The 19,460-nt window shown below is 55.3% G+C and overlaps 1 protein-coding gene across 2 annotated transcripts in view; it reads right to left on the bottom strand.

Moving 5' to 3' along the window:
* Positions 1–19,460, bottom strand: part of CAMK2A (calcium/calmodulin dependent protein kinase II alpha) — a 56,735-nt gene that overhangs the window by 19,327 nt on the left and 17,948 nt on the right. For both annotated transcript variants that reach the window (XM_045079564.1, XM_045079565.1), the window contains exons 3-12: positions 15,660–15,719; positions 10,468–10,522; positions 9,566–9,631; positions 9,390–9,462; positions 6,232–6,334; positions 4,899–4,982; positions 4,668–4,768; positions 3,531–3,647; positions 3,071–3,154; positions 1,632–1,674 (exon numbers count right to left, since the gene is read on the bottom strand). In XM_045079564.1, the coding sequence (XP_044935499.1) occupies positions 1,632–1,674; positions 3,071–3,154; positions 3,531–3,647; positions 4,668–4,768; positions 4,899–4,982; positions 6,232–6,334; positions 9,390–9,462; positions 9,566–9,631; positions 10,468–10,522; positions 15,660–15,719 (786 nt within the window). The remainder of the gene's footprint in view (positions 1–1,631; positions 1,675–3,070; positions 3,155–3,530; positions 3,648–4,667; positions 4,769–4,898; positions 4,983–6,231; positions 6,335–9,389; positions 9,463–9,565; positions 9,632–10,467; positions 10,523–15,659; positions 15,720–19,460) is intronic.

The raw sequence follows: 19,460 nt of genomic DNA on the forward strand, positions 1-19,460 counted from the left end.
CTCTAAAGCGCTTAGCACAGCATGGGACCTGTATACAGTAGGTGCTCAGTAAACGGTAGCCACTGGAAGTCCTTCTCCCGGTGGCCTGGGGATGGCGAGCCTGGGAAGAGGGGCAGCACGGGACACAGACACCCTGTAGTTCAGAGGGCTACATGCTGGCCCAGCCTCCCCGTCCCTCTCACAAGTTCACCTACAACCCCTTCCAGGCAAGTAAATGCAGGGGTGGATGGCTCTGGATCCCAAAGCTGAGAGGAATGACTGTCCATCCTCTGTGAGCTTCCTGGGCTGGGGTGTACAGTGGGACAGGGGGACTAGTCCCCCCTCCAGCTTCAAGAGGGGCCTCTCAGCACCAGCCTGAAACCACAGAACTGGGGGTGGGGGGTCCCATGAGGTCACATGTTCTGATTTTCTTTTTTTTTTTTTCCGATTTTCAAGAAAAGACAGAAATCTGGGGTTTTCTGTGAAATCTCCTAATTTTTAATTGCTGGAACTCTTCAAAAACTCCACCATTTTAAAACACCACTGGTCCCGCAGGGCCATCAAGAGATGGGAACTGACCCATGGGCACCATTTTGTGAGCTCTGGACTCGAGTTTCCAAGGGGTGCTTCAGAGGTTAAAAAAAGACTCTGACTGTCCAGCGGCTCGTCTTTCAGTTTAAGGAAGTGCAGGACCCTAGTCTGGGGAGACAGTGGGAAGGCGATTCAGTGCGGCGGGGCCAGCCCGCATTGGAAGTTCCCGAGTTTTCCCACCTCTGGGTCTTCGTCCAGCTGGTTAAATGGGCATGTGGACCCTCCGCAAAGTCAGAACCAGAACTTGCCCGAGCCGACCCCTTGCTGTGGAGCCGGCCACGTGTCCTGCCTGGCCCATCAGAGGGCCCCTCGGGTGAGCTTTGCTATATCTGCTCAGTGGCCCCGTCAGCTGTCCTATCTCCCCAGAGAGAAGCCTCTGGCAGGCACTGGCCTGGGCGCTCTCCAGTGTGCCAAGGGGAGCTTCTTGCTAAGCCCTGACACTAATCCCTTCCTTTTCTCTGTGGGGCTCCGGGCTGTGGCCTGCGGGTCGCTGGGTACTCCCTGCCTTAACCAGCCGGCTGCGGCCCAGCCGGAAGGCTGCTACCCAGGCTCTCTGGTGGCCCATCTTGATTAAGGGCACTTGCTCTGAGGTGGTTCAAAGCTGAAGAAAAGCAGGCCCTGCCTCTCTCTGCCTAGCCATGGGCCCCCACTGCATGGTCACCAAGGCCACCTGAGCAAAAGCTTGGGGACTGCTTAGCACGGGCTCCGTACTGGGAAATGGGAAAATTGTTACTCCCTGGGACTGCTTCTGTCCTGCCTGAACCAACACCCCAATATTCGGGAGGAACCCCTCGGGCTGGCCCAACCTGAGAACCCCAGCCCTGCTGCGAGGTTAGGGAGCCAGACTCAACCTCTAACCCTTCCTTGTAGGCCTTTGGCTTGCTGACCAATCGGCTTCAGCCCTTTCTGGGTGCAGACGACCTGAACCCCCAGTCTTAGTGTCCTCTGTAGCCCTCAGTCTCCCCAGGCCCCTGGCCTGAGGCCCCACAGATATCGACAGGGCAATGCTCCCAACAGACCTGTGCAGGATATATTCGGGACTTCGAGGTCCCACCACCTACCAGAGAAGTTCCTGGTGGCCAGCATGGTGGTGAGGATGGCTCCCTGCAAAGATAAGGAGCGGGGGAGGGGACAGGAGGTTGGAGGTGAGGGGGGAGAGAGGAGAGAGAAATGGGACGAGCGGGGGAGGGGAGGCAGGTGCTGCCTTCAGACACAGAGCCAGAGCCTTCTGTCCTGCCCTTCCCTTTGCCCTCACCCCACAGCCCGGAGACCATCTCTGCCTCCCTGGGGAAGCCGGAGCGAGCTGGGCATTAGCTGGCACAGCTCCTAGAACAGGGCCATCCCTGCAGAAGATATTAATAGGTTCCGCTGTCCTGGCCAGAGGTGGTGGAAGGGCTCAGAGACACCTGTTGGTGGGGACTCCTAAAGGCCAAAGACGATAACCCCTGCCCTCCTGGGCCCCCTTCACCCTCCGTCTTGGTGCTCAGTACCTTGTTTCATCACTAGTTCATCTTTCCCGGGGCTCCCTGCTCACAGCCTGGGGGACATAGAGAAACACTCCTGTCCCAATGAAGGGCCTAGGGGATGGCCCTCCTGCTTCTGATGCTATCTGTTTTGGACACTCTCCGAGTCTGACTGCCCATGATTTTAAGACATTTTGAGATTTCCTCTGTGACCACTCCCACTGGGGGGTGGGGTGGGACTTAGTTCTTCTGGCTTCATGCTGGCCACCACCCGCCTGGCCCAAGCCCCCTTCTTGGGCCATCACATCAGGCCTGGGAACAGCTGGTGAGGAGTTTCCGAAGGCGCTAGGCCCTCGGCATCTGTCACTCAGCGTTCTGATGGCTTCTCTGTTCCAGCAGGCTGGGGACTCCTCAGTTACTCTTCCTACCTGTTCATGGAGTCCCTGGTGAGGTCCAGGCCAGGAGCTATCACAGGTTAAGAGCACACGCCACTTGCTCACAAGGCTGGCAGCTCCTGGCCCGCCTGGGTCCCACTGTGGCTTCCTCTGGGCTGTGACCCCTGTCCGCTTCTCTTGGCTTGTCCTCTCCAGTGTTCTGCACCAGGGTCTGCAGAAGGGTCTCTCACCCACCCTGGTCTCCTACCCAGTTCCATCTCAGCCCCCAGACCCTCTCGCCAGCCACGCTGAAACTCTTACAGTCTCCCTACAGGCTCAAGCTCATGCTTCCAGACTTTGGCACGCGCTTTCTCTCTGTCTGGAACGTCCGTCCGCTCTGACTACATGACTAACACCTGCTCATCCTTTGTGGTGTCCGCTCATAAGCCACCTGCCCAGCAGGGCTTCTTGGGAGGCTTCCCTGATCTTTCCAGACCTAGTTCATGGCCCTGCTATGGTCACCCCCAGCCCAGACAGTAGGTGCTCAGGACATGTTTGTTGACTCAGTGAAGGAAAGAACTTGTGAGTGAATCTCTTGGCCTCTGCGGAGACCCAACCGAGCTACTCCATGTCCGGGGGCTATGGAGGGCAAGGACGTGTTACCTTCAGTTTTCTCCTGGCGTTGAACTTCTTCAGGCAGTCCACGGTCTCCTGTCTGTGCATGCAGGAGGCCACAGTGGACCGATGCTGGAGGAAGTGGGGAAAGGTCTGTGAGTGGGAGGCAGGCCTGCCCAAAGCCCCTTCAGTGGGATGTCTTACAGAGAGGTGCTTGGTATTTGGGGAGCACAAATCTTTGTTCTAGAGGACGTTGTAAACGCCGCAGGTGCTTAGCAGCCCTGGTACCCGATATCCCTGCCAGAAGCACCCACCATTGTGATGCCGACACAGAACGCCTCCCACTTCCACTTCCCCTGAGAGCCACAGCATGGCAGCATTTCTGGGTGAAGCCCCCTTGACCCTCTGCTGGGCCTGAGGGGCCGGGGACAGGGTGAGAACCCCATGGAGGTCTGCACCCTGATGCCAGGAGGGGCTCCCAGAAAGGACCCCGCAGGTGAGGGCTCACCGAGATCCAGGGGTGCTTGAGGGCCTCGGCGGCCGTGATGCGTTTGGATGGGTTGATGGTCAACATCTTATTGATTAGATCCTTGGCTTCCGGGGTGACCGTGTCCCATTCTGGTGACTGGGAACTGGAAGGGGCAGAGGGGCCAGGTTTGCCCAGCCTACCCCAGGCCACCCCTGCGATCCCCCAGCCCCTGACTGGCAGGGGAGCAGGCAGGGGTCCTACTGCCCATCCACTGGGCATCCACAACCAGGAGTCGCTGGGATCCTCCATGCAGGGACCCTCTCTGGAACCCAAGGAGGGGCAGGATCCTTGGTCCCCTGGATAAATCAGAGCTGGGGCCAGAGGGAAAGAAGGCCTTCCTTTGTTCTTCTGAGGCTGTGCCTTATCTGGGGAGCAGGAGGCCAGTGGTTATGGGCCAGACTTCAGAATCGGAAGGCTGGGTCTAAGTCCTGGTTCTGTCTCCTGGGCCATGTGACTTTAGACAAGACTTTGGGTGACCTTCCAGCTGCCCCTAGAGATGCTGTGAAGATTAACTATGATATAAAACGCATACTACAGGGCTTGATAGAATCAGCCTCATTGAAAAGCAGTATAGCTTGGTCATTAGAAACATGGATGCTAGAGCCAAATTGCCTGGGTTCAAATCCCAGCTCTACCATTTCTTAGCTATGTGGTAAGGGCAGTTATTTAACTTCTCTGTGCCTCAGCTTCCCTATCTGTAAAATGGGCATAATAATTGTACCTATGTCATAGATGGGTATGTGGATGAGCTCTAATAATCTATAAAGCATTAAGAAAAGTGTCGTGTTAGCTAATATTATTATTCGTGTGTGCATTTGTGAGAGGGAGGGAGGGTGAGAGTCTGGCTTCTGGGACCTACTCTCCACCTCTTAACCCAATTCGGTGCTACTCCTGCCCTCCAGGGCCCCAGGCTAAGTGCCATCACGCCGAGGCCCAACCATGAGGCTGGGGCCACCCAGCCTGCAAGCTCCACCCCCCTGCAACTAGGGAGTGGCAGAGGGCCTAAGTAGGTTGGGAGGGCGGACAGGAGGCAGCTTAGATCTCTGACCTCACTGGGTGCTGGCTTTCACTGGAAGGGACTCAGGGCATGGCAGGGAGCCTGGAGAGAGGAGGGACACTCACATCATAGGCACCAGCTTTGATCTGCTGGTAGAGGCGGTGCTGGTCCTCATCCCAGAATGGAGGATACCCAACAAGCAGGATGTAGAGGATAACCCCTGGGGAGAGGACCAGGAGAAACCTCACTGCGTGTGAAGAGAAGTGATGAAGATGGGAGGGATAGGGAAGGAGAGGGCCCCCTGAGGGCCAGGAGCCCAGGGGGATGAGAGGGCTTTGGGATGGACTCACCACAGGCCCACAGGTCCACAGGCTTGCCATACGGGTCCTTCCGCAGCACTTCTGGGGAGAGGTATCCCGGCGTTCCTGCAAACCCTGCTCCGCGGACACACAGACAAGCAGACGCACACATAGAGGTTGGCATGTAAGAGGGATGAGGTTGCCCTGGAGAGAACGGACACACTCCCCATCCCAAGAGTGGCTCGAGGACAGAAAGTTCTTGCCCAGCAAGGCAGCAAAACCTCTAGACCAGGGTGGACAGGTGCATAGGGTACCTGTTGCCCCCCGCTCCCCACTCCAGAAGTCATCAGTCATCAGTCAGTCCTTCCCATGGGGTCCTGCTCAGCGTCATACACTGCTAACAGCCTTCCTGCAGCCATTACCAAGTGCTGGTGGCATTCTAGGCAAAATGTCCTTGCCACATCAGCCGAAGGCTGAGCTGAACCCTCGCTCACTCCCCACCCTTCTAGGAGCTGGTTCTGCGCTAGCAGGAGGCCGGTCCCTAACTCTGGTTTTGCCCTAAGTCCCCTGGTGGGTCTCTTTTCCTTCGAGGCCTTAGTTCCCTCATCTGCCAAATGAGAGATTAGGGATTCCTCCCTCTACTACCAACCAGCAGTGTCAGAAGGATCGTTTGAAATAAACAGACACCCAAAGAACTTGAACAAGGAATCATAAGAACAGTTACTATTTATTGAGTGTGTGTGCTCATGCCTGGTCTCACTTACTCTTCACACAGCCCTGAGGTCTATGCTATCATCACCCCCATTTTACAGATGAGGAAACAAAGGCTCAGCAAGGTGAAATGATTCGCCGAAGATCACACACCTCCTAAGTGGCAGAGTCGGAACTTGAACCCGGAGCTCTGTCTCTTAATCACTGATCAGTAGTGCCCCCAGCTAGCTGAAAGGACTCAATTATGCCAAAACCTCAGAGTCTGCTGAGTCATCTGAGTTTCAATCCTGGCTCTGTCCCTTTTAGTCTCCCGTGAACTCTTTCAAGTTTCTTAGCCTCCGTTCCTCGTTTGTAAAATCAAGATAATTAGCTCTGGCACCCAGGCCATTAGGGGAACCCACGGAAGCCCCCAGCCAGCCATGGTGGTGCGTGTGCATGTGGAGAGGCCATGTACTGTTTTAAGGATAACCGTGTCCCTGAACCTGACCCCTGTGGAGATAAGATGGGCAACACCCACTGACCAGAGGCTGTGCAGTGGGACCTCTGCTCCGGGAGCTCTGGCTGATTCCCCAGCCATCTCTTACCTGCCCCTGCTTGGGCCTGGGATTCCTAGGGGCCAATGTGTCAACACAAGCCTGGCCCCCACACCCCTGCCACCCCCGTCCCCACTCACCGAACCATGCCTGCTGTTCCCCTTCCACTTCTATGGCCAGGCCGAAGTCTGCCAGCTTCACCGCGGCACCCTTGAGCTTGGAGGCCAGCAACAGATTCTCCGGCTTCCCAGGACCAGAGAGAAGAGTGAAATGAGGGAAGAAAGAACCAGAGGACAGTGAGCTGATTCCGAACCTCATGTCCCGTGGCCTGAGCCCACAGGAGGAGTAGCCAGACAATCTAGAGGCGCCTTGCCCCCACCTTCAATCCCAGCCACAGAACCCTGAGCTCCAGCCTCCAGTGAGGGGACTACCCTAGGGTAAGACCTCTGTCTTCAGCAACAGGAAGACCCTTTCTCCACCACCCATCCCCTCCTTTGCCTCTCCTCAAGGTTTGGGGCTAAGGCTGACATGGGGTCAGGGAGTTGGGGGGGCAGCTACCATCACAATAAGGAAAAAGGAGTGACATTTATTGTGCCCCTACTATGTGCCAGCCACCAGGCTAAGTGTTTGCATATATCATCTCACTTGTCACCTCAACAACCTTTGGGGTGGGCATTATTATTCCCTTTTTCCACAGCAGCCTTCCTATGTTCTCTGAAACAATCACACTTGGTCCCACCTCAGGGCCTTTGCACTTCCTGTTCTCCCTGTCTGATTTGCTCCTTCTCTGAGCTTCACAAAGCTGGTGTCTTCTCTTCATCTGCTCTCACCTTTATGTTGTCCCTCCATGGCTATCGAAAGGAGGACCCCCCAGGTATCTTCAGTCTTAGCAACTTGTCGTTACCGTCACAGATACCACAATTTGTAACCCCCCCCATCTGTCTCTGTGCTTGTTCATTATCTGTCACCTCTACAGACAGTGAGTTCCCTGTCTGTCTGTCTACCACTCTATCACCGACACCCAAGGCAGAGAGCAGCACATAGTGGGTACTTCATACATATTTATCATATGTATAAAGATGAGGAAACCAAGGCTCAGAGAAGTTAAGTGGCGTGACCCAGGTCACACAGCTGATAAAGCACAGAATCAGAATTGAGGCAAAGTCTGGCTCGAGAGCCACGTTCTCAAACACGTCGAACTGAGAGACGTGGGCCCTTGTACATGCCACCTGGCCTCTGGGGCCCCGAGACTGCTATCTTCCACTGGGAGTAAAGAACAGGAAATGTCCCCCGCCCCCACAGGCCAGAGAGGGGCTGAAATGAATTCTGCAGTCAGGTAGCCCTGGCCTCTGACCCAGCTCCCCCACTTCTGTGCTATGGAACTTAGACAAGCCATTTGACTTCTTGTAGCTTTGGTCTCCTCTCAGAAAAATGGACAGAGCCCACGTCATGGGCTGGTGTACAGATTAGTCGTGATAATCCGCGCAGAGCCCTTGGCAGTGGCCCACGGCACATGCGCGGTGAGCATTAGCACTCAGAATCGCTGCTGGAGCTGGGGTGGGGGCCTGGGCTCCACGTCCCTGGAGACAGCCGGTTTCCCCTGACCCCCTTCCCCACTGGGACTTCTGACGGGGTCCCACCTCTGACCTTTTGCTGCCCAAAGCTAGGTGGGACCTAAACAAATATAGCTCCATCTGCCCCTCATGAAGCCCTCTTTTATCCTTTGGGGACTGCGCGCCCAATGTGTCCTGGGTCTTGGTAGCCGTCCTGCCCTGATTTGATGAATATGCCACTAATTAATCTATCCAGAGTGGCCTAAATTTGTGCTCCTTCTCCTCCTTTCTCCTCCCATGCAGGGGCTGTTGCTATAATAGGAACAGGCCCTCTGGGAGAATGGCCCTGCCGTCTGGCCAGGACCCTCCTGGACTGCACACTTGCCTGTGGGTCCAGACTGAGCCCCATGGAGCTCCACTGTGAGAGTCGGGGGTGGGTAGGGCTTCTGGGCAGAACGCTGGATCCCAGAGAGGGGCCCAGGCCTGGTGGAGGACACCCAGGGAGAGTGTCCAGAGAGGGGGTCCAGGCTGAGGAGGACCTGGGGGGTCCTGTTCTGGGTGGAGATGGGGGAGAACAGCCTGCACAAGAGGGAGGAGGTACCATGAAGCCACCCACGGACCTCAGGCCTGAGCTGGAGGCCTGATCTGGGTGGCCCCCAAGGGCAGCACCAGGGCTCACAGGCCAGAGTAGGAAAGATGAAAGGAGACTTTCTCAGTGGTTCGAGGGGGCTGCCTCTCAAGAAGTGAGTTCAGAAGGGCACCTGGGTGGCTCAGTGGGGTAAGCCTCTGCCTTCGGCTCAGGTCATGATCCCAGGGTCCTGGGATTGAACCCCACATCGGGCTCTCTGCTCAGCGGCTTCCCCTCCTCTCTCTCTGCCTGCTGCTCTGCCTACTTGTGATTTCTCTCTGTCAAATAAATAAATAAAATCTTAAAAAAAAAAGAAGAAGTGAGTTCAGAGTCACTGAAGGCCAAACAGCAGAGGTTCACAGGCCCCTAGAAGGGACCATTGCAGGAGCAGGAGCTGCGATGAGTGACTTTTTGGCCCCGACCCCCGCAGGCCCAGCGGCTGGGGTCAGAAGGCCAGGGCTCCATCCTAGCTCAGGCACAACTGAACGGCAGAGTTTTGGGCAAGTCCCTTAGACTCTGTAGGCCTCTGTTTGCTGCTCTGAAAATCGCAGGAACTTGAGGCTCAGCAGAGGGGAGCGAGGAATCTGTGCCGACCAGGCAAGGCTATGCGGCTACTGCCAACCCTAGATTGCACATCTGCCCAGGCCTTTCTTCTCCTTCAGTGGGAAGAGGAAGGACCCTGGGGGCCCCAAGTCCTGTGCTTCTTCTGCCTGTACCTGCCAGGGATCCAGAAACAAGAACTACGGTGTCCCTGCGCACTGGGTACTGTGCTGTCTCCTTTGACAGAACAAGCAACCCCCAGCAGAGGTTGCCATGGCAACCCCACCACAAGGCAGCTGAGGCCCTGTGGCTGGAGAGTGGCCTGGCTGGGACCTGGACCCCACCAGAGCCAGACTGGGGCGACCTTACAACAGCTTACCTGGTCTGGCCCAGAGCACGTGGGCCCGGGCATCAGGAGACTGGATCCGAAGCTTGGCTACTCCTCCCTGCACCCCATTTCCTCATCGGAATCATGGGGTAGGTATTCCCCAGCCCAGCCCAACTCAGGGCAATTGAAGGGATTCTGATGACCCCCCTGGCTTCATAGGGGAGCTGCCCCCTTGGGTGCGTCACTCACCTTCAGGTCCCGGTGCACCACACCCATCTGATGGCAGTGGAGAACGGCCTCCAGGATCTGCTGGATACAGTGACTGGGGAGAGAGAGGACAGAGTCCCCCTGTGAAAGTGGACATCCCCTGGGGAGCTGGGAAGCAGGTGGGGGAGACGCCCTGCCCCCAGGCACCTGGTGCTCACCTTGCATCGGCCTCACTGTAATACTCCCGGGCCACGATGTCCTCAAACAGTTCCCCACCGGTAACCCTGGGGAGACAGGCACAGAGTCACCCTCCCACGAAGGCCCCCGCGGTCGCCTCTTCTGGAAGAGTCTCTGGGAAGCTAAGTGCGTGACCCAGGGACCTCAGAATCTCAGTCCAAAGGGAGGAGTCCCTGGGGCCCTGGGGTGCCTCCCGCTGCAGCCCTTTTCCTGGCTCCTATCCCACCCTTCCGTGGACTGCCCTCCCCTCCCCCACTTGCCCTTCTTTCCCGCTGGGTCCACGCTGGAGTTAGGTCAGGGGGTGGGACACTCAGAGGGGATCACTCAGGTTCATCAGGAAGCCCAGGGGCTGGGGTTTTTGTTGTTGTTGTTGTTGTTTGTTTCATAAACTTTAGTTTTTAGAGTAATGTGAGGCACACAGCAAAACTGAGCAGAAGGCCCAGAGAGCTCTCCTGTACCCACATATGCAGAGCCTTCCCCATGATTAACTGTTTTCAGCAGATGGGGCCAGTGTCTTCGCTGAGTTTCTCTGCCAACCCAAGAACCTATCATTTCATTATTGTTTGTCATTTGATTGAGTGGCTTTCAAAACTTGAGAATTACTCCAGAAAGAAACTTTATATTGCCACTAGACATGGGAAGCCAGCACCGCTGGCCACAAATAGAAACAAAGCAGTAAGACGGCAGAAGTAACAAGTGTGCGTTGGCGTTTCAGGATGACCCACCCGCTGTGTCTGGGTGGCAGGCCTATCACTTCCGTCTCAAAAGGGAATTCTGCCCAGCCTGGCAGCATTTGGGACTCAGGCCAAGGGACCCACCTAGGTCTTCCCTGCTCAGACTGCCCCTCGAGCCCCTGCACGACCCGGGGTGGGCCCAGACTCACAGGTCGAAGATCAGGTAATGGTGTCCCTCCTCGGAGATGCTGTCGTGGAGCCGGACTGTGGGAGGGGCCCAAGCAGCCAGTTAACCCGGAAGCACTGCTTCCACCTCCTCCCGCCCTCTCACCTCACCCCTCCAATGGCCAACATACCAACTTCTCAGTCACTGAGCACAAGCTAGGTAACAGGTGCCTTGACAAATGCCAGTGAGAGATGGTGACTGACCTCGGGCATCGTCAAAAGAGGCCCAGGTTTAAAGATGAAAGACCCTTCCCAGCTTTGGTCAAAGTCTGGTCTCTTCCTTCCTCCAACCCTTAGCTTCCTGGCTGAATAGTCTGGCATCAGGGAAATGGCTCAGATCTCTGCCACTTGCTCACTCTGTGACCCTACGCAAGTTGCTACACCATTCTGAGCCTCTCTTTTCTTGCCTGAACAATGAGAATGAAACTCCTGGACCTGCAGCCTTGTTGTGAGAACTCCATGAGGCACACAGGCGGTGTTCACCCAGGGCCAACCCTGGGGAAGATCCACGCTGGGCAACCAGATGTGAGATAAGAGAGCTGGTCTTGGTGGGAGGACGAGGGTCCCTGAGGTAGGCCTGCTGAGAAACTGTCATCTCTTCATACCTCACTTACCAAGAACAGGGGCAAGACTCCCAGGAGCCCAGATCTCCCAAAATTACCCCCTGAGATTCTGGAAGGAAGGACCGAGGCCCAGAGCTGACTCAGGGGCTGTACCCTGCTAGCCAACTGCATTTTCTCCCAGGACAGATTCACATCCTTTCCCTGAGCCACAGCCTAGAAACGTCCACAGAGCGGGGTACATGCTCAGAGAATCAGGATACGTCGCCCAACGGAAGATCACACAGCTGTTAAGATAATACGGTAGTTACGTTTCCCCTGGTTCCGAATCATCTCTGAATTATGTTGTTTGGCAAAAAAGCAAAGTGCAAAACAGTGTGTATGGTACTTAAAAAGATGTATTTAGGCCTGTTTGTGGCATAAGTGTCTTTGGAAGGATACAAAAAAGCGGGCATTGTGGGACCTTGGGGAGGGGAATCGGGAGGGCAGGAGTGGTGGGTGGGGTGAGATTCTCTGCTTTATCTGCGAGCCCTAGTGCCATCCGAATTCTGGCCATATGCGCGTGTTTCTGACTCAGTATCGAGTCCCCCCAATGGCTTATGGCTCTCTTATCTGCACATAAAGTTTGGAGAAGCCGGTGTCAAATACATCAGAGTAGGCATCTACTATGGGGGCAGGGGAGAAGGTGGCTAGAGATGGAGGAGAACAGGAACACAAATATTTTTAAAGATTTATTTATTTAAGCAATCTCTGCACGGAATGCAGGGCTAGAACTCACAGCCCTGAGACCCAGAGTCATACTCCACCAGGACTGAACCGACCAGGCACCTTGGGAGCACAACACGTATAGAAACATCTGAGAAGGTACAGACATCATGTATCATATGAAAACATGTATCATACAGTATAACCTCTAAGTCCCAAGGCTGTAGAATATACTTTAAAAATTGTCTTCTCAAAAAAAAATTGTCTTCTCATTGATCTACCATAAACTTGCATTATTAGTGTAGCCAGATAAAGTTAAAAACAAAAACAAAAACAAAGCCCTTTCTGGGTGCCTGGGTGCCTCAGTTGGTTAAGCACCTGCTTTTGGCTCCGGTCATGATCCCAGGGTCCTGGGATCTAGTCCCACATCATGCTCCCTGCTTAACAGGGAGCTTGCTTCTCCCTCTCCCTCTACCCCTGCCCCCTGCCTGTGATCTCTCTCTCTCAAATAAATAAATAAATCTTTATAAAAAAGGAAAAGAATGCTGCCCATCTAAGCAGCCAGCAAGGGGAGCACAGGCTGGATTCCAGCCGCCACCTGCATAAGGGCACTGGGGTAGGCTTTCGTCCCTGAGAGGGAGCACCAGCACAGCTCAGAACCCAGGAGACAGGACACATAAAACCTCCACTCCCCTCAGGGAAGGCTGCCCTGAGAAAGAACAGTCCAAAGCCAAAGAGGAAAAGGAAGATTCAAGCGCCACCATGGGGTATGAAAGGGTCTCACCACGTGGTAGAGATTGACATGTCTGTGGTCACTGAGCTATGTTGCCAGCTTTTGACTTTTTAAAATATTTCCATAGATCCAACAAATCTGTAACCTAGTTTTCATTTATATAGCTGGACTCACGAATTTCTGACATTCTTTTCATATTTCCAACAGGGATGGTTTTTTTTCTTGGAAATTGAAGGGCAGTGCTTGCTATCCTAGCCTCTGCCCTCTGACGCACACTTCCTGGTGTCCCCTTGGGAGGTTTGATGGAATGGTGAGAATCTGGGCTCTGGAGTCATTCTTGCTGGGCTCACCTCCCAGCTCTGCTTCCTGTAAGCTGTGTAACTTTGGGCAAATTAGGTAACCTCTCTGAGCTTCCTTTCTTACCCATAGTGCTAACACCACTGGCCTGCTGCAGGGGGATAATTGATGATGCTTGTAAAGCCCTCAACTCAGGGCCCGGCACCAGGAGAACTTGACAAATGAGGACGCTGTCGTCTACCTCACCGACCAGTTCACTCCTCTTGCCTACCCCCAAATCCCCTGCTAAACTCTCAGGGTGTCCCCTGCTCCCTGGGGTGGCCTCAGGGTGGGCCCCATCAGCAGGTGGTGATGGTACAGCGTGGGGCATTGTTCCTGTCCCATGTGCGCAGCACAGCTGGACCCCCTGTGCTGAGCCAGGGCCTCCCTGATCTGGTCCCCCCCAGGGCTGGGCACCAGTCCCACGTGGACTACAGCGTGGCTAGAGTCACCCAGCAGGCTGACTAGGGCTCAGTCCAGCTCCTCCAGCCACAGGCTTGCCTCTGGGGTTCTGCAGCCACAGCTGCACCTGTCTTCACTTCTTCTGGGAGATTATAGTCTACTTAGAAGTGAGATGCTTGGAGGCTCATGAAGCAGGGCCTTTGCAGCCCTGAGATAGTTTCGGGGTTCTTCCCCAAATCCTCCTGATCCAGGGCTCAGCTCTGCTCTCCACGTCTCTGTGCATTAGCTACCCCTATCCCAATGCCATCCTCACTCCTGCCACCCATCCTTAGCCTTGACACGTGGTGGGGTCCTGGATACCCTTGCCGTCAGGTGAAGGAAGGAAGGAAGGAAGGAAGGTAGGTAGAAGGGAGAAGGAGGGGGAGGGAAGGGGAGGGGAGGGGAGGAAGGAAGGAGAAAAGGCCTCAGTGATGATGATGATGATGATGATGGTGAGGCACCATTTCTAAGACTTTGCCACAGGCCAGCCTTGTGCTAAGTGCTTTCCTTGCAATTTCTCATTTTACCTGCCCAGCAATTGTAAAAGACAGCTTCTGTGCTTGCCCTCACGAACCTGTGCGCCCCAACACCTAGCGAGCAGCAGAGCTGGGATTGGACCCCAGGAGCAAACCGCATTCTCTTAACCAGCACGTTAAACACAGCGCCCTGATCTGGTGACCAAACATTGTGATGGCTCGGGAGAGTGAGAATTGCACGGAGGTTACCGTTTCGGGAGAGCTTGTCTTGTGCGAAGGTATAGACTGAGGACAAGGGGGAGCAGCCCCTACCTCGGGACTGTCATGGGGCTATGCTTTAATTAATCATCATAATTCTACAAGGCGGGTATCATTGCCATTTCCCAGATGAGAAAACCGAGCTTCAGAGTGGTTCAGCAATGGGTCCAGGGTCACACAGCCATTAAACTGCAAACCCAGGATTGGAGCTGCAGACTGTCAGCCCCAGAGCCCATAGGGTACTGCTCCCCATATACAGTGGGGAGGGGGGAGGGGAGGCTGCAAGGGAGGAGGAGGCAGGGTTGACCTGAGCCAGTTGTAGTGTGCAGCAACACACACACACACACACACACACATACACACACACACACACACACACTCCCCACCTCCCTCCCCTGGTGCTGATCGCTTTTCTAAGAACCATGGGACTTTGGAGTCAGAGCTCCCTCTCAACCCCTCCATCATACTGCTGGGCAGCTGGAGGCCCTGAGCAGGGCAGGAGCTGCCTGAGGCCACACAGTGAGTCTGTCAGCCGGTGGTCAGGGATCGGGGTACAAGCAGGCCTGCCCCCCACCAGCCGCCTTGCTGGCCCTCCTCTCATTCTGGTCCTGGAGCCTCTGGCTGCTGTTTGCGCAGTTCTGCTCCCCTTCCTTGGGCACGGGGAAGGGGAGGTGCCTTTGGGGTATAAATAGCAGACTGAGACGCTTCTCTCTGACAGGAGGGTTAACCCTTGGGGCTCTGGGTACTGAGCTATGCTTCCTTACCAAGGCCAAAGGCATGGTGGCTGCCCGAGTGGGAATATTCCTTAGAGAGCACCTAGGCCTTGTTCCTCAAAGTGTGGTCTGACGCAGCAGCCTTGGCATTGCCTTGGAGCGTGACAGAAATGCAGAATCCCGGGCCCCACCCAAAGCCACTGAACCAGAATCCACCTTTAAAGAGGAAGCCCACGTGATGCAGAGGGTGTCTCCTTGCGGAGATGGGGGAAATGGCTCAGAGAGGGCAGGGCTCCCACCCAAGGTCACACAGCCATTCCCTGACAGGACTACATCTAGAATCTGCTCTTCCTCCCCTCCCCATTCCCCTGGCCACGCCACCCCAACTCAGAACACTGATGGGCAGGGATGCAGAACTCCAGTCCTGCATGGGGGAGGAGGGGAGGTCAGGCCGTGAAGTGTGGTCTAGGCCCAGCCTCTCCCCTGCAGTCTGTGCTCAGTCTGCCCCTGGGGCAAGACCTTGGAGCTTGCCTCTGGGGGGCAGGCAGGCTGCTGGTCTAGGTAGGTGGGCAGGCCACAGTGCCAGGCTGACTCAGCTTGGGGTAGGTTTGGGGAGTGGGCTGTTATGGTCAAGGCCACGCCTGGCCTATTTTTGTCTCTCTCCCGGAGCTTTGGAGCTTCGGGAGTTTTCCTGAAACAGCTTTTCTGAAGGAGGCTGCCGGCAGCGTGGGCAAGGAGGGAGGGCCCCTTCTTCACCTTCCCCCCAACCAAGCTGGTCTCTGAGAAACGTGGAGACCATTAAAGGCACCCCCTTTCCCATCCCTACTGCCACCATCCCCAGAGAAGAGAAAAGCTGCCTTCCCTGCCCAGAAGACCCACTGGCTTGGCCGGGGGGGGGGGGGGCACGGGGCCAGGCTCCACCCATCCCCCTCACACACACCCTCACCAGCTCACCGATGTTGGGGTGCTTCAGCAGGCGGCAGATGCGGGCTTCGCGTTCCAGCTTCTGATGATCTGAAACACAGATGCCCAGCTGAGTCCCAGGTGAGGGAGGAAACCTCACCTACTCTGTCTTGGCCTCTTATGGTCTGCGCCCCCAAGGCAGCCCCTGCCCCCCACCCCCGCCTGGATAAGCTTGCCTTTCTGGCAGAGCCTCTGGTTTCTCCAGGAAGGCGGTGGGAAGCAGCAGAGTAAGGGTGGTAGGGGGCGGGGTTGCAGGGTCTTGGAAGTCCCTTCCTCTCTCTGGGCCTTTGTTTCTGGGGTTCTCAAATGAGGTGCATGTCCAAGTCCCATCTGCAGAGCCTGGAACACCTCCTACCCCACCCCAGGTAGGCTCCTGCTACCCCGTCTCCAGGCTTGCCCCTCGCAGGGCACTCCAACCCTGCTAAATGGCATTTCCCCAGAGCCCCCCTGCTTAGTCCTTGCACTCAGGCTTGGGGGCCTTCACCCATGTGGTTCTCTCAGCTTGGAACTTTTCCCTCTCAACCTCCCACTGTCCTTCACTGGCCATCACTCCTTCATGCCCACCTGTCCTTCAATATGCCCTCTCCTGGCAGCCTGTCCTACCAGAAGAGGAGGGGGCCCCTCCACTGTGTTCCCAGGGCCTCAGGACAGCACATCTCACTTTGGCTCACGGGGACCTTTACCCTTAAGGGCAAGTGCTTGGTCTCTGTTGTACCCCTGGCATCTACTCAAATGCCCGGCACATAGTAGATGCCCAAGAAGTCATTGAATTATAGAATAAACCATGGACTGATCAACCTTCTGGTGGGGGGGTGTTTCTGTGCAGCAGAAGAGCTATATTAATTCACAGAGGCTGCCTCCCTTCCAGGGGACTCTGGGCCAGGGACACCCCAGAGAATCTGTAGGGTAGAGCCCATATGTGGCAGCCTCTGGGCTTTACCACCTGGAGCTCTCACACCTGCTCTCCAGGATTTCTGTCCAGACCCCCAGGGAGAGAGGACTTGTTCAGAATCTGTCCCGTGGTCTCCCACCCTGGGGCTCCCGGGAACAATCCTACCCGTGACTCTCTTCAGTCCTCCCAAGGACCCTACTCTGTGGGCATCACTGTCCCCATTTTAGGCACTTCTTAATCTCCTTTCTGGTGCTTTTTTCACAATTCCATAGTTAATGCCTTAATTTAAAGAACCAGAACACAAAGGGAACCAGTAGAATATTTACTACGCGCCAGGTACCGTGCAGAGCACCTCAAGCCCATCTCAAGTCCTCACAACAACCCTTCGAGGGAGGTGCCTTCACGCTCCGACCTTACAGAGGAGGAAACAGAGGTTCCTAGAAACGAAGTACCGGGCTCACAGCCACACGTGATCCGTGGTGATCAGTGGAGCCACACATTGTACCCAGGCAGTCAGACTCCAGGCGTGTGCTTTACTGTGCTGTAGCACTCTCTGCACCCTGACTCATCGCCCCCACCTCCACCAGCCCCCAATTTCTGAATGGAAAATTGGGGCGCATAGGAGGGACCCCACGCACACACGCAGAGGCAGAGCCCGGATTCGAACTCCAGTCTCTGGCCCCTTCAGAGCACGCAGCCCCCAAGGAAGGCAGTAAGGACAGAGAAAGTCCCAGCCCTTGTCCCCAGGCAGGCAGCTCCCCTTTCCCTTGTCCCTTCATTAGAGCAACCCCTGCCCTCCCTCCATGGGCTGCACAGATCAAGAGCAATACTGAAATGTGGATTTTTCATCAGCAAAGCAATTAAGTCCACGCCTGTCTCCGTGGAGCGTAAGCTCAACTCCCCAGCTGGAGGTGGACTATGGACTAGGAGAAGGGAGGCTGCCTACACTGGGGGAGGCAACCTCCCCCTGGTCCCCCCTCCCTCCCGCTGCCCCCCCACCCAGCTTCTTTCCCCAGCCTCCAGGATGGTAGGAGACCGATTCTGCACAAAGGAGGGGCCTCTCCCTTCTGAGCTGCTGAGGGCCCTCAGCGGACTGCGGACAGCTGGACACCACCCACCACCAGCCCTACAACCCTCTCCCCCACCCCACCCATCCCCAGCAGAACTGGAAACCAGGCCAGTCAAGTGGGGCCTATCAGAGGGGGCTGGGGGCTATAGGTTCAGGGAACAAGGTTGGTCCAGCCTGTACATTCAGGGGCTGAGGGACCCAAGCACAGAATTCTGATGTTTCACCACCACATCATGTTACCCAGGAGCGGCACTGAAAGGACACACAGGTCACACAGCCTCACACTTGGGCCTGATAGCCAGCCCTCATTACCAGAAATGCCAGGAGCTATTTTTATAAACCTGGCAATCATCTCGTGCATTGTCCAATTACGCCACATTGCCACTCTCTGGGCTTTTAGCATGAATTTGTTGAATTTATGTAAACATATATATTATTCACCAGTTTTTGTATCTCTGACATGTTTCTATTTTCTAACATTCGTTAAAGGAAGTAGGGACTGCGTTTCTTTTGACCTCTGAGGCCTTGCCCCGTTCTGTAGGTAAGGAAACTGAGGCCCAGTGATAAGGAGCAGTCCCTTTATCAAAGTCACTCAATAAGGTGGTCAAGCCTCTTTAGAACCCACAGCTCTGAGGAACCACTCCTGGATGCTCTCCGCACTCCAGCCAATAGTCTTTGGTAGCCAAGGACCTCTTATTAAAATATGAATTAGATTCTATCTCTCCCTGGCTTCAAACTCTCCAGCAACCCTTCAGACTCCCCATTGTACTTGCAACCCCAACTCCTCACCATGGCCAGGCAGACCCCGCTGATCCTCCCTCATCTTGGCCTTGGAGCTTCAGCCACAGTGACCACCTTTCTGGCCTCAGGCACACCAAGCCCCTTCCCACCTCAGGACCTTTGCACTTGCTGGACCTTTTGCCTAGGATGCTTTTCCCCTGGGTCTTCTCATGGCTGCCTCCTTCTCCTCAGGCTGGTCCAGCACAATATCACCTCTTCAAAGAGCTCCCCTGGCTGCCTTTTCTGAGGGTCCCTCCTGCCCCATCACTTCCCCACTACCCGGTCTCATTTTCTTTATAACTTGTTGTTACCTAAAATTACCTCACTTGTTTCTATGTTTAATGTTTTTTACAGTCTTCCTCCCTAGAGAACAGGTGCAATGAAAGCAAAACCTTGTCTGTCAGTCACAGCCATGCCCCAGGGCCCAGAGCCACTAAGCAGCGTGTCCAAGGAGATGGCAGAACTGGGATTTCAACCCATGTTCAAAATTACTGTACCATATTGCCTCCCATTCTCATAATTAATTAATTGACAAATCAATCTATTCAGCTAGATAGATAACAGCCTCCCAATGGTGAAATTCCCAAGGGACTCCTCCAGCCCAAGTACCTGGAAGGATTGTCCCTAATGCTCACCATGATACCTTGTGAACCTTCCTCCTCCCTCCCTAGGGGTAGGCCTCCAGGGTGTTGGGGCTAAGGGGCCCTGCCCTGCCCAAGAACTTGGCAGGCAAGGGTAAGTGAAAGTAAGGTTGAAGGTGAAGCTCCTGGGGCCAGATAGTGCCAGCAGGGCAGAGCATTAGGAGAAGTACAATCAGGCAGCCTGGAAGGCTCTACCTGCAGAGTGAGGTGGGGGAGGGGGCGCTCCACCGGGCAGGTGGGACTCTGACCAGAGGAACAGAAACCAGGGGTGAAAAAATAGACCTCCAAGTCTTGGAAGAGGAAATGCTCCCACCCTCTAGAGGGCCTCAACTGGGTTTCTGCTCCTGGGAGGTTGGAAGAATAATCCCAAGGGCCAAGATTGCCAGGCAGGGGTGGGGAGTAAGCTGAGG

This window comes from Mustela putorius, unplaced genomic scaffold, assembly GCF_011764305.1.
Source record: "Mustela putorius furo isolate JIRA1106 unplaced genomic scaffold, ASM1176430v1.1 tig00000407_pilon_pilon_pilon, whole genome shotgun sequence".
Classification (NCBI taxonomy): Eukaryota; Metazoa; Chordata; class Mammalia; order Carnivora; family Mustelidae; genus Mustela; species Mustela putorius.